The 20,733-nt window shown below is 47.9% G+C and overlaps 1 protein-coding gene across 3 annotated transcripts; it reads right to left on the reverse strand.

Moving 5' to 3' along the window:
- Window positions 1-1,741: 1,741 nt before the first annotated feature.
- On the reverse strand, window positions 1,742-20,726 carry NT5M (5',3'-nucleotidase, mitochondrial). 3 transcript variants are annotated; one of them, XM_044302731.1, is made up of 6 exons: window positions 20,659-20,726; window positions 18,427-18,904; window positions 18,176-18,276; window positions 16,807-16,867; window positions 2,844-2,958; window positions 1,742-2,535 (listed from the first exon to the last, which is right to left on the reverse strand). In XM_044302731.1, exons 2-6 carry the CDS (start codon window positions 18,736-18,738, stop codon window positions 2,390-2,392), a joined length of 735 nt encoding a protein of 244 aa, XP_044158666.1. In that variant the 5' UTR covers window positions 18,739-18,904; window positions 20,659-20,726; the 3' UTR covers window positions 1,742-2,389. The 3 variants fall into 3 exon arrangements, with proteins under 3 accessions (XP_044158666.1, XP_044158667.1, XP_044158665.1); XM_044302732.1 differs by lacking the exon at window positions 20,659-20,726 and adding an exon at window positions 19,335-19,349; XM_044302730.1 differs by lacking the exon at window positions 20,659-20,726 and having other exon boundaries at window positions 18,427-19,328.
- Between the last annotated feature and the right edge of the window lie 7 nt (window positions 20,727-20,733).

Consider the following 20,733-nt stretch of genomic DNA (forward strand, 5'->3'; position numbering starts at 1 on the left):
TTTAAGATGCCTGGCATTGCGCCAATGCAGTGAGGAAAAATATTCATAAGTAAGCATTTATATAGATAAAAAACAAATGAATGGATGAAACCAGAGTAAAAGTTACAACGAGCAAATAAAATCCATCCCACGGCCACCGCGACCGCACAGAGCGGTGACAGGGGCGGTCCGCTGATGACTGGGGTCGGTGGGGGCCGAGCTGCCTTTCCTCCACAGCACACGGCCTGGGGCACAGCTGTACGGGGGACGGGTAGAAGGATGGCGGGGCCGGGCACCAGACCACTATCTATATGAAGCTTTCACATCTACCCCTTTTATAACACAAAATAAAACTGCTTTAATTCATTATTATTATTTTTTTTCTTGTCACCATTTTCAAGATCTCTGCTTCTGGTCAGTGAACAGGAAAAGCCTCCATGGGCTAGAAACCCCAGTCATGACCTAATGCTGCTCTCAGCCAGTTGCATCTAGTCTAGACAATCCTCTGTAGGTAAATATAGGACTATCCTGATAGTTTGCTACAATGTATCAGTGCAGGTAAAATGTATCAGCCTGGAGTCCAGACTGAATAAAAACTGACAAAGAGATGGCTGGATGGATAAGGCTACTTTCACACTAGCGTTCATGGGTCCGCTCGTGAGCTCCGTTTGAAGGAGCTCACGAGCGGACCCGAACGCTTCCGTCCAGCCCTGATGCAGTCTGAATGGAGCGGATCCGCTCAGACTGCATCAGTCTGGCGGCGTTCAGCCTCCGCTCCGCTCGCCTCCGCACGGACAGGCGGACAGCTGAACGCTGCTTGCAGCGTTCGGGTGTCCGCCTGGCCGTGCGGAGGCGTGCGGATACGTCCAGACTTACAATGTAAGTCAATGGGGACGGATCCGTTTGAAGATGCCACAATTTGGCTCAATCTTCAAGCGGATCCGTCCCCCATTGACTTTACATTGAAAGTCTGGACGGATCCGTACGAGGCTATTTTCACACTGTTATATGCTAAAATAATGCAGACGGATCCGATCTGAACGGAGCCTCCGTCTGCATTATTATGAGCGGATCCGTTCAGAACGGATCCGATCGAACGCTAGTGTGAAAGTAGCCTAAGATAGATAGATAAAAAAGTTAAAAAAATGGCAGCGCCAGAGTGAACAAAAAAAGAGAAAAATTTAGGTGCAAAGGGACAAGACTATTGCACAAAACGTAAAAAATGCAAAGAGGCAGCGATGTCCAGTAATGAAAAAGGAAACAGAAGTTTATTCACCCATGTGGATAGATAGATAGATAGATAGATAGATAGATAATAGATAGATAATAGATAGATAATAGATAGATAGATAGATAATAGATAGATATGAGATAGGGGACTTTCACACTAGCGTTGCCGGAACTGCCTGCCAGATCCGGAAATCCATATGCAAACAGATATGATTTGTTTCCGGATCCATCTGACAAATGCATTGAAATACCAGATCCGTCTCTCAGGTGTCATCTGGAAAAACGGATCTGGTATTTATTTATCTTTCACATTTTTGAAGGTCTGCGCATGCGCAGACTGGAAAACCGGATCCGCCAATGCGGCAATTTCATGAACACTTGGTACCGTATCCGGCATCACTACATTTCAATGGAAATTAATGCTGGATCCAGCAATCTGGCAAGTGTTCCGGAATTTTGGCCGGATAAAATACCGCAACATGCTGCAGTATTTTCTCTAGCCAAATACCGTAAAAGGAACGGAACGGAAGACATCCTGATGCATACTGAGCGGATTGCTTTCCATTCATAATGCATTAGGACAAAACTGAACTCAATACCGGAAAACGTTAACGCTAGTGTGAAAGTACCCATAGATAGATAGATAGATAATAGACAGAACGACGCACGCTCATACAACGGGGGGCTGGGGCTGGTGGGATGTCAGATACGACAGATCCATAAAGAACGGCAGCCACAATGTAAATGTACAATTAGGAACCGAAACACGCACCTATCAGAAGACCTCTTAAAGTGGAATGCCATTTGAAGGTGGAGAGCTGCTCATGTCCCACACGCCCCCCGGTCACCTACAGGCAGCCATTTTTACTTATCTTACCTCAATCGTCAGCAGGCGCTAGTGACTTGTTAAGTTGCGCTCTAATGAACATCGGTTTGGCGTATAAGGCGGCACCTGCGGCTAACATGCAATTTACTACTTGACATACGGGCAGCGACGGCCTATTGCTTTGTGTTCCCGTGTGCGCACGTGTATCGTGTGACCGTGCACGCTGCAAAGATACGTGGTTCAGACGCGTCACCGTGTGGACCAATCAGAGACCTCAGAGGCATCCAGCACAAAAGAGGAGGGGCGTTTATAGATTGCTTGGATCTGATTGGTTGAATCTCTTGCACGTAGCGATTAGCTGGGCGGCCTCTTGCTGTCTAGTAACGCCTTCCAGTCATCGTTCCAGGACTGAAGCCGCTGGTTGGGTGGCGTCACCGATAAATGGCGGTTGTGGCAGGCTGTGAACAGGACGTGCTCCCAACTGGGGTTTGGTTCGGACCCTGCAGGGGGGAAAAGGAAATACAATCACCACATGGTCTCAAAAATGTAGTGTCAACCAGGTCTGCAACTCCTGTAGCTGGGACCAGGAAGCAGGTGAGATGATGTCATCAGAAGTATTGGGCAAACAGAATAATTCCGCCAGAGGGACTGCCAGGAGCGCCGCACTCCAGCCCATAGAAGTCAATGGAGTGGTGATGCGCTCAGTGGCACTTGTGGACCTCCGTTCTTCAAATCGCTGGGAGACCCAGGGGTCAGACCCCCACCCACCAAATACTTGTAGACATGTAATGGTAGTGGTCGACATTACCCATTATATCAGGACGGTCATCTATCAGGAGGTCCGCAGAGACTACCGTCTTGTCCCTGGTGAGAATAATCCGCTCCAAAAACTCATGTCCAAAGTTCTTCTCCACCCAAGCGTACTGACCGAGAGAGACAGAGGAGAGAATCACTGCAGATCTCCACTATAGTACCGTAGTTATATACTTATATATATGAGCAGTATTATAGTAGTTATATTCTTGTACCTAGGAGCAGTATTATAGTAGTTATATTCTTGTACATAGGGGCAGTATTATAGTAGTTATATTCTTGTACATAGGAGGCAGTATTATAGTAGTTATATTCTTGTACATAGGAGGCAGTATTACAGTAGTTATATTCTTGTCCATTGGAGCAGTATTATAGTAGTTATATTCTTGTACATAGGAGACAGTATTATAGTAGTTATATGCTTGTACATAGGAGCAGTATTATAGTAGTTATATTCTTGTACATAGGAGCAGTATTATAGTAGTTATATTCTTGTACATAGGAGACAGTATTATAGTAGTTATATTCTTGTACATAGGAGCAGTATTATAGTAGTTATATTCTTGTACATAGGAGCAGTATTATAGTAGTTATATTCTTAACCAAATCTCTTTTTATTGAGAAAGCAAATAGATATAAAGTGCCACAATACAGCAAACGCCATACGCAGATGGCATCAGAATAGTGCAATCAAATATAACAAAAGTCAAACAAATGAAGGGGGGGGGGGGAACACAAATAGACAAACAGGACAACGGACAGGGATAAAGAAATACCAAACAAGAAGAAGGGAGGGAGGGAGAGGGAGGGAGGGGGGGGTGGTGGGTTCAATAATGGCGGTGTCAGTCAGATCATGACAGGGTCTTTCAAGACGCCGGGTGGCGATAGGCTTTCCAGGGACTCCATATGTCCAGAAAACGAGGGCGAGTGTGAGATTCCCAGTGAGCCAGTTCTTCAAAACGACATATCTGATCCACTTTCTCTTGCCACATCAGCAGCGTAGGTGCAGAGTCGTTCTTCCACAGCAGAGGGACTAGCAGGCGGGCAGCAGTTAGAAGTAACGTTGGTAGGTTGTTTTTAGAAGGGGCGAGGGTTATATTGGGGCACCAAAGCAGGACTAATTGCGCATCTAGACTTATAGGGGAGCCGCAAATGCGCCCGATTAGGCTCTCAATCTGTGTCCAGAAGGGACGGATTAGACTGCAGGACCACCATATGTGAGATAGGGACCCCTTCTCTGTTCCACACCTCCAGCACTGATCGGGTATTTCGTGATTAAGATTATGGAGGAATTCAGGCGTTTTGTACCAACGCGTAAGAAGCTTAAAGGAATTTTCCTGTATTTTGATACAACGACTGAATCCGTGAGAGTTGGAGAGGATAAATGCTTTTTCGGGTTCTGAGAGGGGGTACGAGAGCTCCTTCTCCCAGGCCACTAAAAAGGATAGTACTGGGGGTGTGGAAGAGAGTAACTCCTTGTAGAGAGTTGACAGGGGCTTCTTCGGGGGGATCGGCATATCTAGTTTCTTTTCCAGCCAGGTGGATTCTTCCGTGCAGAAGGGAGGGAGTTTCAAAATCGCGATATCCTTGCGAAAGGCAGCAAGAGCCAAGAAGGATTGCTTTCGAACCTCAGGCAAGGCCCGAATCGTGTCCCATGCCAAGTCCCCACTCGCAGATACAACCTCCTGTAGTGTGTGGTTAGACAACTGATACCAAACACCTGAAGGGGCAGTGGTCTCGGGATGAACTAAGTTTTGCAATAAGTGCAGAGGGAGGCGAGGATTCGGGAATCTCAGATCTTTAGATCTATAGAGTTTAGCCCATTCAACGAGCATGCCCTTCCAAATGGGGGAGGCAAAGGAATGTGAGGGCGTACAGCTACGGACCCCCCACAGGACGAGATAATCTTTGTATGTAACGAGGCCTCGCTCTAGAGCTGTGCATAGATTTGGGGGGCTTCGGGAAAGAAGAGAGAAGCACCTATTTAGGTGCGTGGCAGTGTAATACAGGTGTACATCGGGAAGGCCGAAGCCACCAAACCTCTTTTCCCTCGTCAATGTGGAGTAAGCTATCCTAGATGGTTTGTTCGACCAGAGGAAAAGGGAGAATCTCCTACGCAACTCTGTAAAGTACGAGCGCGGGAGCCATATGGGCAACGTCTGCAGCAGGTATAGGAGTTTGGGGACAATGAAGGTCTTGAGATAATTCTTCCTGCCTATCCAGGAGATGAAGGGAAGTTTAACCGACTGTAGATGGGATTTAATTGAGTTGAGCATAGGGGTGTAATTAAGGCTGTAAAGGTCATTCAGATTCGCAGAGATGTGAATCCCCAAAAATGTGATGTCCCGAGCGGCCCAAGTGAAGGGGGTGGAGCGTTTAAGCGACGCAACAAGAGCGGGTTTACATGTAACATTCAGGGCAAGGGATTTGCTATAGTTGATCTTGAAATTGGAGACCCAACCGAATTCTTCAAATATAGAGTGTAGCCGGGGGAAGGATGTCTCAGGGTTGGTGGTCATAATAAGGAGGTCGTCTGCAAATGCCGCCGTGAGGTGAGTGTGGGAGGCTCTCTGGAGACCTTCAATATCGGGATCTTGCCTGATTTTGCACAGGAGAGTTTCCATGACTATCACAAAAAGCGAGGGGGAGAGAGGGCAACCCTGCCTAGTGCCATTAGTAATGGCAAAGGCGGGTGAAAGAGTGCCGTTGACTTTGACCCTGGCAGAGGGGGCAGAGTACAGAGAGAGGATAGCGGAAATGAGTTGGTCAGGAAAGCCAAATTTCGACAGAGCCAGTGACATATACTGCCAGCTCACTCTGTCAAAAGCTTTCTCTGCATCAGTGCTCAGCAGAGCTAGCGGGGTAGAGGTAGACCGTGCCCAGTTCATGAGATGAAGGAGGCGAACAGTATTCTCATTACCCTGTCTGCCAGAGACAAAGCCAACTTGTTCTTTGTGAATAACATCCGGGAGAACTTTTTGAATCCGTTGAGCCAGGATCTTAGCCCACCATTTAATGTCCGTGTTTAGTAGGGAGATAGGGCGGTAACTGCCACATTGCAACGGGTCTTTATTCTCCTTATGGATAATGGTGATGTGGGCTGTGAGTGACTGGGCAGGGAGGTGGCCACCACCCAGGAGATAATTACATAGGGAGCTAAATTGAGGGGCTAGGACAGATTTAAAAGTTTTATAATAAGAGATGGCGAAACCGTCAGGGCCGGGACTGCGACCGGAGGGGATAGTGGCTAGGACTTTCAGGACTTCCGGGCCAGAGATGGGAGCTAATAGTTGGGAGGACTGATCCGGGGATATAGAGGGAAGCTGAAGGGAGGAGAGGAATTTATTCGAGGCCTCCGCGACGGAGCAGGGAGATGACCCAGGAGGGGGCGGGAGGTTGTAAAGGTCTTCGTAGAAGGCACAAAATGCTTTGGCTATATCAGGGGTAGACTTAAGGTGATTGCCCGCCGCATCTTTGATCGCCGGAATGAAGGAGTCAGAAAATTGTTGTTTAGTTAGCGCCGCCATAAGTCTGTTCCCTCTGTCGCCATGTGCGTAGGATTTGAAGCGTGCACGAAGGAGCAATTTAGCTGAAGTAACGTTCAACATATCTTTTAATTGAGATCGCGCGACAGAAAGCTCCTCCGCAAGGCTTAACGCTTGGGATTGCTTATGGCTGAGCTCGAGGGTGGCGATACGGGATAGGAGGGTGGACATGGCCTGGGCTCTTTGTTTTTTAAGATGGGAGCCGAGAGCGATAAGCTCTCCACGGATCACGGCCTTGTGGGTTTCCCAGATTACAGCGGGGGAGGGAGGGGAGGGACCTGCGGTGTTAGTACTGAAGAACTCCTGGAGGGAGGTGGCTATTTTCCCCGATGACACCTGGTCCTGGATGATGGTCTCATTGAGACGCCAGTTCCATTCCCGTGTAGGGAGAGTGGACAGCGAAACTGTCAGAAAGACAGGGGCGTGGTCCGACAACGTGATGTTGCCTATTCGGGTGTTTACAATTTGTTTGACATGCTCAGAGGAGAGAAAGACATAGTCTAATCTGTGGTGTGAGGACTTGGCATGGGAGTAGAACGAGTAGTCACGACCCGTGGGGTTCAGGGTACGCCAGGTATCAATAACACCTAGTTTACGCAGAGCCACCTTCAGGCGTCTAAGACGTACGTGAGTGATAGCCGATTTCCCCGAGGAGGAATCCAGAAGTGGGTCTAGGGTCACATTAAAATCTCCCCCCAGAATTACCATACCCTGTTTGAATGCAGCCAGCGCAGCGAGGGTCTGAACCAGCCATGCAACCTGTCCCCTATTTGGCGCGTAAATATTGGCCAGTGTAACCGGTGTGCCCGCTATAGAGCCCTTCACAAATAAGTACCGGCCATCAGGATCCGAGGAGGAGGCTGTAACCGCAAAGGGTACCTGCTTGTGAATGGCAATACTGACACCCCGGCTAGCGGAGGCCTGTGCGCTGTGGAACCACTGAGTGAACTTTTTGGAAGGAAGATTGGGAATCTTACCTGCCCGGAAATGTGTTTCTTGAAAAAAGGCTATTGAGACTTTGTCTTTTAGTAGTAAGGAAATCACCTGGGATCTTTTGCACGGCTCGTTCAGGCCCCGGACATTAAGGGAAGAAACTATAAGAGAAGCCATGTTAAGTCAGCAGGAAAGCACAAAGCAATCATAATCTGAGCGAACCAAGTAAGAACATTAGGATGGGATAAGAGGACACAGAAGGGGAAACACATGAGGGCAAAAGAAGGGAGACAATAATGCAAACAGTAAATCATAATCACAGAATGCAGAACTAAGAGCTCCACGGAGCGCCTGGGAATCAGAGGATCCTTTCTCATCACGGCCTGGTGCCGGGATCCATCAGGCGGGGGGTCTCGTAGAGCTGGGAGAGGCCATGAAAAGGCCATCAGGTAACAAGGAAGTCAATGAGGGAAACAACGGCAAACAAATCCCCTGTGCAGAGGGGGTGGGAGGGAAGAGGTAGATAACATTCAGGAGGGTGAAGTCCTCAGGGAGGTGAACAAAGGCCTGGATACACCTAGAAAGGCCATGTCAAAAGGCTAGACGGCTCCTATGCATGTCCTGAACAATATAACAGGAGAAAACCGTAACTTCCGGAGGTCCACTTCAGGAGAACACCTGAACTGTGAACGGCGAAAATGGTGGCCAACGTAGCAGAGAAGAATCAGCGATGAGGAGAGCGACCCGCAGCAGCGGAGGCCTGGGAACTCTGACTGGGTCGGGATTTCTTCCCGGCAGGCACAAGGGACCAGGTGTCTGCAGTCGGAGGCGAGGGTATAGGATCTCCCTGGTCTGCCGGCATCCAGGACGGAATTTCAATTGGAGCAATACCCAGTGGGACCCAGGCCCCGGATAGGTCCTGAGGCGTGCGTATGGTGATCTGCCGTCCGTTTTTGACGACGGCCAAGCCAAAGGGGTACAGCCAGCGGAACTGGGTCCCGGAAGATTTAAGAACTTCAAGAAGCGGACGCAAAATACGTCTCTTTGCCAACGTGGAAGGTGCCAAGTCCTGAAAGAACTGCAGCTGCGAGCCTTCATATTCCAGGCGGTCCGCCTCTCTACTGGCTTTCAATAGAGCCGCAGTGTCCACAAAACTGAGGATACCGCAGACAACATCTCTCGGAGGGTCTGAAGCCTTTGGCTTGGGGCGAAGAGCGCGATGTATGCGTTCAATGACAATATTTGCTGCTCTTTCTGGAGTTAAAAGATTCGCGAATATTTCTTTCGCGATTTTTTCGAGAACTTCCGATGCGAATATTTCAGGGAGGCCGCGGATGCGAATATTACGTCTACGGCTGCGATTTTCCTGATCTTCAATTCGCAGGAGGGCATCGTTAAGAAGATCTTTATGCGATCCGAGGGTGGAGCATGTTTCCTCACCGAAGCGAATAATCGCGTCTTGCGAGTTTTCCAGTGCAGCGACTCTCTGGCCGATGGATCGGAGATCGGTCTTTATTTCAGTCAAGTCCTGCTTCAGGGGAGCTAGCGCAGAGTCCAAAATTTCGCGAAGGATCGCTTTTGAAAGATTCGTTCCCCGCTTGCGATTTTTATATTCGGAAGCATCCGAAATACTTCCCGCTTCCGAAAATTCATCCGGATCGGAATGAATAGAAGGAGCCGGCGCCATCTTAGGTGTCCCAGCAGCGGTGCCCTTGGCAGCTTTCCTCAGGAATTTCTCCATGTCAGGCTGTTTGGAGCGGCTCACAGGTGGGTCAGCAGGTTCCCTGGGGCGATCTCTCTCCACTTTGCCCATTTCAAGCTTCTAAAAGGTGCTATAAAAGGGGGTTTGTGCCGGCTAGGATGAGGAGCTCAGTCACCGGCAGCCATGCAGCTCAGCGGCCAAACTCCGCCCCATAGTAGTTATATTCTTGTACATAGGAGACGGTATTATAGTAGTTATATTCTTGTACATAGGAGACAGTATTATAGTAGTTATATTATTGTGTACATAGGAGCAGTATTATAGTAGTTATATTCTTGTACATAGGAGGCAGTATTATAGTAGTTATATTCTTGTACACAGGAGCAGTATTATAGTAGTTATATTCTTGTACATAGGAGACGGTATTATAGTAGTTATATTCTTGTACATAGGAGGCGGTATTATAGTAGTTATATTCCTGTACATAGGAGCAGTATTATAGCAGTTATATTCTTGTACATAGGAGCAGTATTATAGTAGTTATATTCCTGTACATAGGAGCAGTATTATAGTAGTTATATTGTTGTACATAGGGGGCAGTATTATAGTAGTTATATTTTTGTACATAGGAGCAGTATTATAGTAGTTATATTTTTGTACATAGGAGGCAGTATTATAGTAGTTATATTCTTAACCAAATTTATTTTTATTCAAAGAGTAAGGCATATCAATCGATCACAAACCATCGTAGCATCACTGGTAAGGCATAGTCACAAATCAGCCATGGACGTGACCACAATTGCATGTCAGTGCAACACATGTTGTACAAAATGATACATCAAATGTGACAGACAATAAAAATCTAATATAACACAAATAAGAGGAAAAGAGAGGGAAAGAAGGGAAAGGAAGGGGGGGGGGGGGTAGGGGAGTTTTCCCCAACTCCGTCAGGGGAACTTCCTATATGTCTTCCAGGGCGACCAGATTTTCAGAAAGCGGGAACGCGTGCCAGATTCCCAGTGGGCCAGCTCTTCAAACCTGTAGATCTGATCCACCTTATCCCTCCACATCGAAACAGTGGGAGGTTCAGTATCCTTCCAAAGCAGCGGGATGAGCAGTCTCGCCGCCGTGATGAGCATAGTAGGAAGATCAGATCTACAGGGGGAAAGCGAGTCATTAGGGCACCAAAGCAGGATCAGTTTAGGATCCAGCTTAACCTGCTTAGCACACACCTCATTTATCAGAGCTTCTATACTGGTCCAGAACGCTTTAATCTTTTCACAGTGCCACCAAATGTGTGACAGAGAGCCTACGTCTTTTCTACACCTCCAGCACTCACTTGGGAAATCTGCGTTAAGCCTATGCAAAAACTCCGGGGACTTGTACCATCTCGTAAGCAGCTTATACGAGTTTTCTTGCACCTTAATACAGCGGCTAAAGCCGTGAGAGTGTGTAAGGACAAAAGCCCTTTCCGGGTCTGTAAGGTGGATGGACAATTCCCTTTCCCATGAAGAAAGGAAATGTAGCTCAGGAGGGGAGGCTGAGAGTAACTCCTTATATATGGTAGACAGCGGTTTAGGGATCCTACGGGCGTCTGATAGTCTCCTAGACAGCCAAGAGGGGGTTCCAGAGGTGGTGGGGGGTGGTAGCTTAATCATCTTAATCTCCTTCTGCAGGGCAAAACTCTGTAGGAAGGAAGCTTTTTTGACTTTAGGGTCATTCAAGACCGTGGACCAATCCGGGGACCCATCCGGGGACCGGATCTCACTTAAAGGGATCTCGGCCAAAAGAGGCCAGATACCTGAGGGCTTCTCAGCTTCCGGATGTACATAAAACTGTAAAGAGGAAAGCGGAGTACCCGGTATGGGAAACTCAAGTGTTCTATCCTTAAACTGCTTGGCCCACTCAACAAACATACCCTTCCATAGGAGTGGCAAAGAGGAACTACCCGGAGAACAAGGGGACAGCCCCCAGAGAATCCGCTTCATTCTAGTGGAGAGCAGGGAGCGCTCAAGACACACATATGGAGCACTATAAGTGCTATTGAGGAGGGATAGACCTCTAAATAGTTGAAAGGCCACATAGTAGGAACGTATGTCGGGCAAACCAAAGCCGCCAAACCTCCTCTCTCTGGTCAGCACCGAATAAGCAATTCTGGAGGGTTTACTTCCCCACAAAAAGAGGGAGAAAACTCTGCGGATGTCTACAAAAAATGAGTGCGGCAGCCAGATAGGCAACACCTGCAGAAGGTACAAAAATTTAGGAGCTATAAAGGTCTTGAGGTAGTTCCTCTTGCCACACCAAGAAATAAACGGCAGTTTAATAGAGTGCAGCTGCTTCCTAACTGAGGACAATAAGGGGGCATAATTCAGAGCAAATAAGTCCTTCGCCTGAGCCGGGACATGCACACCCAAAAATACTATGTCTGTTGTAGCCCAGTGAAAGGGGGTATTATTCTGAAGGGCCTCTTTAACCGATTCTGGACAAGTAACGTTTAGGGCCATGGACTTGCCATAGTTAATTTTAAAGTTTGACACATAACCAAACTCCTCAAAAAGAGACAAAAGCCTAGGGAAGGATGTTTCGGGATTGGAAGTCATAATAAGTAGGTCATCTGCAAATGCGGCTGTCAAGTGGGTCCGAGAATCAATGGTCAAGCCCCTAACCGCAGGATCCTGCCGGATCTTACACAGCAAAGTCTCCATCACTATGACAAACAGAGATGGGGAGAGAGGACACCCCTGTCTTGTCCCATTGGATATGGAAAAGGAGGGAGAAAGCGTACCATTTATTTTGAGCCTGGCAGACGGGGCTGAATACAGAGTGAAGATCGCAGATATAAACGAATCTGGGAAACCAAACCTCGACAGGGCCCGTGACATATAATGCCAACCGACCCTGTCGAAGGCCTTCTCCGCGTCCGTGCTCAGCAAAGCCAGAGGCGTGGAGGAGCTTCTAGCCCAATCCATAAGATGGAGCAAACGTATCGTGTTTTCACAGCCCTGTCTGCCACGTACAAACCCCACTTGCTCGCTATCAATAAGATCCGGCAGAATCAGCTGTATTCGCTGCGCCAGTATCTTGGCCCACTTGACGTCCGCATTTAGCAGTGAAATCGGGCGATAACTGCCACAGTGGAGGGGGTCTTTGTTTTCTTTATGGATTATAGTTATGTGGGCCTCTAACGTTTGGGGGGGTAGAGAACCTCCAGTCAGGAGGAAATTACAAAGTGCCTGAAAGTGAGGGGTCAAAACGTCTTTGAAGGTCTTGTAATACGATATAGGGAGTCCATCCGGGCCTGGACTTTTGCCTGAAGGAATGGAGGAAAGGACCTTGCCAATTTCCTCTCTTGATACAGGGGCGACTAGTTGGGAAGCTTGCAGGGGACTAATAGAGGGCAGCTTCAGAGTGGACAGGAACTCATCTGTGGCTTGCTCAATAGAGGCTGAACCAGGACGGTCTGGAGTGGGGAGGTTATACAGATCCGCATAAAAAGCACTAAACGCTTTCGCTATATCGTGAGTCGACTTGTGCTTATTGCCTTTCGCATCTAGAATAGCAGGGATAAATGAATCCACGTGACGTTGCTTAGCCATGGCAGACATCAGTTTATTCCCTTTGTTCCCATGGGCATAAGCTTTAAACCTGGAGCGGAATATAAGTTTCGCTGATTTGGCGTTGAGCAAGTTTTTCAGTCCCGTCCTGGCCTCCGCTAATTCAGCAGCCACAGCCTGAGCCTGGGTTTGCTTATGGGTCAGTTCAAGACTCGCTATGCGGGACAGCAGGTCATCTACAGCCTTGGAGCGCAACTTTTTAACATGCGAGCCCAGGGAAATTAATTCTCCTCTAACCACCGCCTTATGAGACTCCCACAAGATGGAGGGGGAGGGAGGAGGGTCGCCCACTGCATTAAGAGAGAAGAATTCAGACATAATCCGGGAGATTCTAGCTGCATTGGTAGGGTCGGAAATCAACGTGTCATTAAGACGCCATATTCTCTCACGTTTAGGAAGAGCTGTCATAGACACTCGGAGAAATACTGGGGCGTGATCAGAAAGCGTAATGTTCCCAATCCTCGTGTCTACCATCTGAGAAATATGGGGGGAGGATAAAAACAAGTAGTCCAACCTATGGAAGGATTTTTTAGCGTTTGAATAAAACGTATAATCCCGACCAGAGGGATGCATAGTGCGCCACACATCAATAACCCGCAACTTCGTCAGCGCAGTCTTCAGACGTCGCAGAAGTTTGTGGGACAACTCAGACCTCTGAGAGGACGAGTCAAGGCCTGGCTCTATAGTCACATTAAAGTCGCCTCCTAGTATAAGCATGCCCTCACTAAAAGCCTGTAATTGCTCAAGAGTCCGGACGAGCCAGGGGATCTGACCCCTATTAGGGGCATATAAATTAGCCAGGGTAACAGGCGCGTCAGCGATGTGCCCCTTAACAAATAAGAAGCGACCATCAGTGTCCGCAAGGACAGCGGAGTGTTTGAAGGGTAGGCGCTTGTGGACGGCCACGCTGACGCCCCTGCTAGCCGAGGCAAAAGAGCTATGAAACCATTGTGGGAATGCGTTTTGGGACAATTTCGGGATCTTCCCTGATTTAAAATGAGTTTCTTGGAGGAATACAACGGAGGCCTTATCTTTCAGTAACAAAGAGAGCACCTGAGACCGCTTACATGGCTCGTTCAGACCCCTGGCATTCAGTGAGGCAACTACAACAGAGGCCATAGTGAAGACAGAGGAGGCCTGTCGGCCCAGAGCAAGAGGACATCCAGTCTAGAAAGCCATGGACGGAGTAAGAGGAAGAAAGGGAGGAAAGAGGAGGAAGGGAAAGTCAAAAGAAAAAACATAACAAATGAGACAGTAACACAACCCAAATAACAAAGAATGTCTCCCCATGGACAGGGAGCACGTGACCCCACCCAGCATCTGACACAATGGAGATCCTTTTTCATAGCGGCAAACAGCCGGGATCTGTCAGAGGGGGGCTCCTGTGGGGCCACCGGGGGTGGAAAGGAAGGGGGTGAGGGAGAGGACATAATCAGTAACATAACTGACAACAGTGCAGACATATAACCCCCGCATAACTAACAGTGCAATCAGTGCTCTAATACACAGCTCGTAACCTGCGTCTCATGCAGGCAAGGTAGTAAAGCATAGGGTCCGGCCCAAAACCCATGAGAACGGGGCAGTGGGCCAAGACCTAAAATAAGTCCAAATGGACAAACGATGAAACTTCAGCTCAGGCAGAGCCAGACAGAGTTCCTACGTCTTGGGACCCAGCAAAGTCACAGAACATTGAACTCAGTGAAGAGTGAACAAAAGCGCCTTCAGCGCTTCCCGGAGCAAAGTCAGGTAACAGGTGCTTGCGACCGGCCTTTTCCTTGTTTCCCAGCTCTGGAAGGTGAAACTTGCTGCCACGAACCTATACCCGGAGGGGTAGGCAGGGGGTCCCCTTGATCAGCCGGCATCCACGAGGGAACTGTGATGGGTTCAATCCCAAGAGGGCCCCATATTGCTTTCAGGTCTCCCGGGGTCCGCACCGTATACTGCCTCCCATTTTTCAAAATGGCCAGACCGAAGGGATAGAGCCATCGGAATGGCGTAGCTGTGGCTTTAAGGGCCTCTAGGAGCGGCTTCACGATGCGCCTCTTGGCTAAGGTGGAGGGGGCCAGGTCCTGGAAGAAAAGGACTGGGGTCTCACCGTACATGATGCGGTCGGCCTCCCTTCCCGCCTTGAGCAGTGCAGCAGTGTCCACATAGCTTAGGATGCCGCATACTACATCCCGCGGCGGCTCACCAGGTTTTGGCTTGGGCCTTAACCTGTGGATGCGCTCAATCACAATCGGAGCTGCTCTCTCAGCTCCCAGCAGGGAGGAGAAAATTTAGCATGCGACTGAATGAAGCGCGTCAATCGCAATATTTTCGGGTAGGCCGCGAATGCGAATATTTCGCCGCCGGCTCCGGTTCTCCTGATCCTCTATGCGCATCAGCGCATCGTTTAGCAAGTCTCTGTGGGTTTGCAGGGCTGCGCTGGTCTTACCCTCATGCACCAGGATGGCTTCCTGTGCTAGCTCCAGGGACTCCACACGATTCCCAATCTGCCGCAGATCTCCTATTATCTCCTCCAAGTCCTTTTTAAGAGGTGCAAGAGCAGATTCCAGAATGTCCCTGAGATCTGCTTTGGAGAGTGAGGAGCTTCTTCTCAGTGGTCTGCAATCAGAGACATCAGAAGTGCTTCCTGCCTCAGAGCCTTCATCTGCTTCAGAGAGCTGCCGCGCCTTCTTGTATGCTTCAGCAGCTGGAGTCCTGGACTGTTTCTTAAGGAATTTATCCATCTCAGGTTGCCTGGAACGGGCCCCTGTCGGCTCTGGTGTCTCAGGGTGACGGTCCTTGCCTGGTTTCCCCATTAGCACCGAGCAAATAGCTAATAAAAGGGGCTATAATAGCTGCCAGGGAGAGGAGCTCAGGAACATGCAGCCATGCAGCTCCAAGGTCAAGCTCCGCCCCCCAGTAGTTGTATTCTTGTACATAGGAGCAGTATTATAGTAGTTATATTCTTGTACATAGGGTGCAGTATTATAGTAGTTATATTCTTGTACATAGGAGCAGTATTATAGTAGTTATATTCTTGTACATAGGAGGCAGTATTATAGTAGTTATATTCTTGTACATAGGAGCAGTATTATAGTAGTTATATTCCTGTACATAGGAGCAGTATTATAGTAGTTATATTCTTGTACATAGGAGCAGTATTATAGTAGTTATATTCTTGTACATAGGAGCAGTATTATAGTAGTTATATTCTTGTACATAGGAGGCAGTATTATAGTAGTTATATTCTTGTACATAGTAGCAGTATTATAGTAGTTATATTCTTGTACATAGGAGCAGTATTATAGTAGATATATTCTTGTACATAGGAGGCAGTATTATAGTAGTTATATTCTTGTACATAGGAGGCAGTATTATGGTAGTTATATTCTTGTACATAGGAGCAGTATTATAGTAGTTATATTCTTATACATAGGAGCAGTATTATAGTAGTTATATTCTTGCACATAGGAGCAGTATTATAGTAGTTATATTCTTGTACATAGGAGCAGTATTATAGTAGTTACATTCTTGTATATAGGAGGCAGTATTATAGTAGTTATATTCTTGTACATAGGAGCAGTATTATAATAGTTATATTCTTGTACATAGGAGCAGTATTATAGTATTTATGTTCTTGTACATAGGAGGCAGTATTATAGTAGTTATATTCTTGTACATAGGAGCAGTATTATAATAGTTATATTCTTGTACATAGGAGCAGTATTATAGTAATATTCTTGTACATAGGAGCAGTATAATAGTATTTATGTTCTTGTACATAGGAGGCAGTATTATAGTAGTTATATTCTTGTACATAGGAGGCAGTATTATAGTAGTTATATCCTTGTACATAGGAGCAGTATTATAGTAGTTATATTCTTGTACATAGGAGCAGTATTATAGTAGTTATATTCTTATACATAGGAGCAGTATTATAGTAGTTATATTCTTGTACATAGGAGCAGTATTATTGTAGTTATATTCTTGTACATAGGAGCAGTATTATAGCAGTTATATTCTTGTACACAGGAGCAGTATTGTAGCAGTTATATTCTTGTACATAGGGGCCTATATTACTGATTTTTGAAAGACATAAAATCCTCTCTAAATGTACCATATATATTGAACAGGTGGCATCAATGTCAATGAACAGTCAACCTCCCCCAGTCCATTTACCTTCTCATATGGGCAGTACTGGTATCGCTTTATGGGGCTGGTGCAGAGAAAGACATCAGTGCTGTAGGGAAGTTAGAACGGCAGTTAATACATCATCTCTGCACTTGTCACTCATGCCTTTAAAGAACACGACAGTCAGCCCACACAGCAAATGCAGATGAGACGGCCTTTGAGCACATCATGGTGGGGGTAGTAGTGAATGGAAGCAGATGCTGAGCTATATCTGACTGTATGTCCTGTCAATCAGCGTAACATGTACTAATCTTGCACATTGCATGTTGGTCAGTTTTCGTGTCTCTCAATGTGAACCTTCATGTTATTTGTGACGCGTTATATATTCTCGATGCCAAACTGCACCTCACCTGACACATTTTTGTCATCTTAAAAGGGGTTTCCCATCTCAAGATGAGTGGTGTATCGCAAGGACATGCCACAAACGCCAGATAGTTGCAGGTCCCACCTCTGGGACCTGCTCCTATTTCCAGAACGGGGCCCTTAAAATCAAGGGAGAGAAGCTTAGCAAGCGCGGCCGACCTCTGTTCACAGCTATGGGAGTTCCGAAAATAACAGAGCGCTGACTCCGATTTTTCCAGCAGTCCCACAGCGGTGCATGGAGAAGTAGCCACGCTTTTGCGCAGTTTTGCCCCCTTTCTGGAGATAGGAGCAAGTTCCAAACATGGGACCCGCAGCTATGTGACGTTGTGGCATATCCTAGTGATATCTTGAGATTGGATGACCCCTTTAAGGGTATATTCACATGGGACGGATACACTGCGGATGTGCCACCGTGGATTTGCTTACGCAATTCCTTAGCAATTTACAGTACCAGCGAGTGGATGAGATTTTAGGAGACGTAGGGGGTACCACCATTCTGCACTGGAATTTCTACTATGAATTTATTAAGGATTTTGCTGCCAATGTCAAACTATGCACTAAAAAGGGCGACAAATCCGCGGGATAAATTGACGTGGTGTGGACTTTCGCTTAGTGATCTGGAAAAAGTACTTTTAGTCCATATGCAAATGAGCAGTTAAGTGCACTGAGGGCAGGCCCAAGCCATCCTGAGTACCCTTACTCCTCCTAATCCTTCTGCTACCCCCTGCCTCTCATTAATTGACAGGGCCAGGCTGTATGAATATAAGGACACCTGGCCTCCTCAATCAAGAAGGAAAGGGGGGGCTGGAAGAAGCAGGAGGAGCAAGGTCCTGCCCTCAGTGCACTTAACTGTTCATTTGCACAGGGATTAAAAGTATTTTTTCTTGAGAATGAAGCAACAGGTACCATTACATTCCTGGTGACAGGTCCCAGTTGTCGGACCTCCAAGGATCATGCATTTGTCACCTATCCCAGCCCTGTCAATGACGTTTACTTGGGTAGACTGGACATTTCCTTCAAGGCCTCCACAGCGCCATCAATAGGATCCAGATCCAAGAAGAAATGCTTTGCTTCCCAGATACTCATAGCTTTCTCCTAAAAATAATAATAAAAAAATAATAAAAATCTGTATTACTTCAAAATATTTTTTCCATTCACTGACAGCAAGCAGAAAAGTATGTTACCCCTCATAGCACTAAATATATTCTAACAATAAAAAAGAGTGTCCTCCTCACAATCACTTACACTCAGTCCTGGCTTGAGATTCTCATACTGCTCCGATACCCAGAATCCCCTCCGGTCCAGCAGCTCAATGTAAGGCTCCTTAGGGTACCGAGTCCTGTACTTCTTCAAGAAGCCACCCTCAAAGTCCGCCAGCACTCCGTCCATGTCCACCAACACCCTGAGGCTTCTGGCAGAACTTGCAGAGGAAGAGCTGCAGTTATGGAGGCCTGCAGCGAGTGCCCCGCCCCCGCGGAGCAGCCTAGGTAGGGACATGGCGCTGGGTGAACTAGTCGCACATTGTAAGGGGTTTACGGGCACAGCGCTTGTATTCATAGAGCATGAGATCCAAGAAGGCGGCTGAGATGTCAGGATGCTCCCCGGGGGACCCCTTTACATTACCATTGTGCAATGTGATTGCAGCTGAGGTTTACCATACATGTCCCTGGAGGAGATCTTCTCCTTGGTACCGAGTCCTGATCATTAAGCAGCAGCTGAGGATCTGCAAGGAAACCATTGTATGAATAAGACACTTGTAGTCCAAGGCATCATGGCTCGCACCGTTTCCCCTGCAGGGTGAGAGCTGCTGCCAGGGGCTCGGCGGTGGTCACGAGAAGGAGGCGACAGCTGCAGAGGTGTCCTCGGCATGCAGAAACCTCAGCTGCACCTTGTTATGTAACGGTCACAATCTCCGCATGCACCGGCCCCCTGCCCTACATACACGCGAGGGGGCTCTGGATCACCGCACGCACCGGCCCTAAATACACCCGGGGGGCTCTGGATCACCGCATGCACCGGCCCCTGCCCTAAATACACGCGGGGGGGCTCTGGATCACCGCATGCACCGGCCCCCTGCCCTAAATACACGCGAGGGGGCTCTGGATCACCGCATGAACCGGCCCCTCCGTCCTACAGCTCTGCAGTGCACTGACTTCTGCAGCCACAGGCTCTCGTCATCCTGCCAGTTCCTGTACTGCCTTCTAAGGCTGCGTCCTCTACTTAAAGAGACAGGCGCCTCCCGCTTGTGTTTCTGTTCTGCATAGCAACGCTCCGTGGGAGGGACCGGCGTGAAATATTAACTCCTGCAAGTCTGTGCTGCACCCTGACAGCAAAAAGGAGAGAGGGCCAAATGTTATTACTAAAAATGGAGGCACCGCACATAGCAGAGGTAGACAGACAGGATATAGTGGGTGACCGAGGGGGAGACCGGAATCCCCTTTAAGGAAGACCTCTCCCCTCTCTTGACCATTCCCCATAGAATAACATTTCCGGACCATCTATTCTTATTTCTTTATGTTGTGTCATTCCTCTATTATTCCTACTAGACGCATTGCCAGCAGTCTTACCAGTTGTGGCTGTGCCCCTGCATTATCTGACACTATTAAATCCGTGCTGCCAATGTCAGGTACCCCCCCCCCCTGACTGCTAATAGTTCAATCATAACTTCTAGCAGGAATAATAGAGGAACAGCACAACATCGGGTGATAGAAATAGACAATCCAGACCTGTCAGGAGAGGAGGGGTATTCTGGTTACTACACGGGATCTCCTGTGCACTGGATAGGGGGTACCTAGCTGATCGTTGGGGTCTGCCCCCCCTCCCCCGATCCCCTGTCCTGATGGAGCAGGGGGGGGGGGGGGTGACCTGCTGCTCCGTCAGGAAGGAGAATCGGACCCCCGTTCTCAGAGATGTTGGGGGTCCCAGTGGTCAGACCTCGTGGATCGCTTAGTATATCCCCTATCCAGTGCTTTTTTTTTTTTTGCGTAAAAAATAAATAAAAATGATGTACATTTTGCATCACTTTTATTATGTGTTTTAGACACTTTTTGCGCCTTGCTGATTGAGGGGGCGTGCCCTGATGGGAAAGAGGCGTGGCTTGTCTGGAAAGGGGTGTTAGTTTTTTGGTTTTGCACCATAATTTGTAGGGTACAGTGTGAACCAGGCCTAAGTATCAGACAGGACTAATCATTCTTCCATTCACTGACTGCAAGCATCCATGTTAAAAATGGCAATGAACTGAAGCATATTGTACTTTAGAAAGAGGAAGTACGTATTTCTGCAAAACTGGAAAATCCCTCTAAATCGATTTCCGCCCTTCGTTATAACTGACGACCGCCAGACTGAAACCTGCGGAGGGACTACGACTCTCATCAAGCCCTAGCAGCCTGTGTGTGAAGCGGTCACGTGACGCCGAGCCGGTGACCACTGCTGAAGAACCAGCAGCAGCCCCGAGCACACGGCTCATTCCGCACTAACCTTCTAGGTGGTGACTTTATCGCGATAGTTCGCGCCGTGACGTCGCCTGGCCCAGCCCTCCCCCTGACAGGCAGA

Source organism: Bufo gargarizans, chromosome 8 (assembly GCF_014858855.1).
Source record: "Bufo gargarizans isolate SCDJY-AF-19 chromosome 8, ASM1485885v1, whole genome shotgun sequence".
NCBI lineage: Eukaryota > Metazoa > Chordata > Amphibia > Anura > Bufonidae > Bufo > Bufo gargarizans.

Excerpts from the sequence above, each read along its gene's own strand:
- NT5M (XM_044302731.1), bottom strand. The coding sequence starts at position 18,738 with ATGAATACAAGCGCTGTGCCCGTAAACCCCTTACAATGTGCGACTAGT. Across the intron at positions 18,277-18,426 it reads ATCTCAAGCCAGGACTGAGT|GAGAAAGCTATGAGTATCTG; the intron begins GTAAGTGATTGT and ends TATTATTTTTAG. Across the intron at positions 16,868-18,175 it reads GAAATGTCCAGTCTACCCAA|CACTGATGTCTTTCTCTGCA; the intron begins GTAAACGTCATT and ends ACTTCCCTACAG.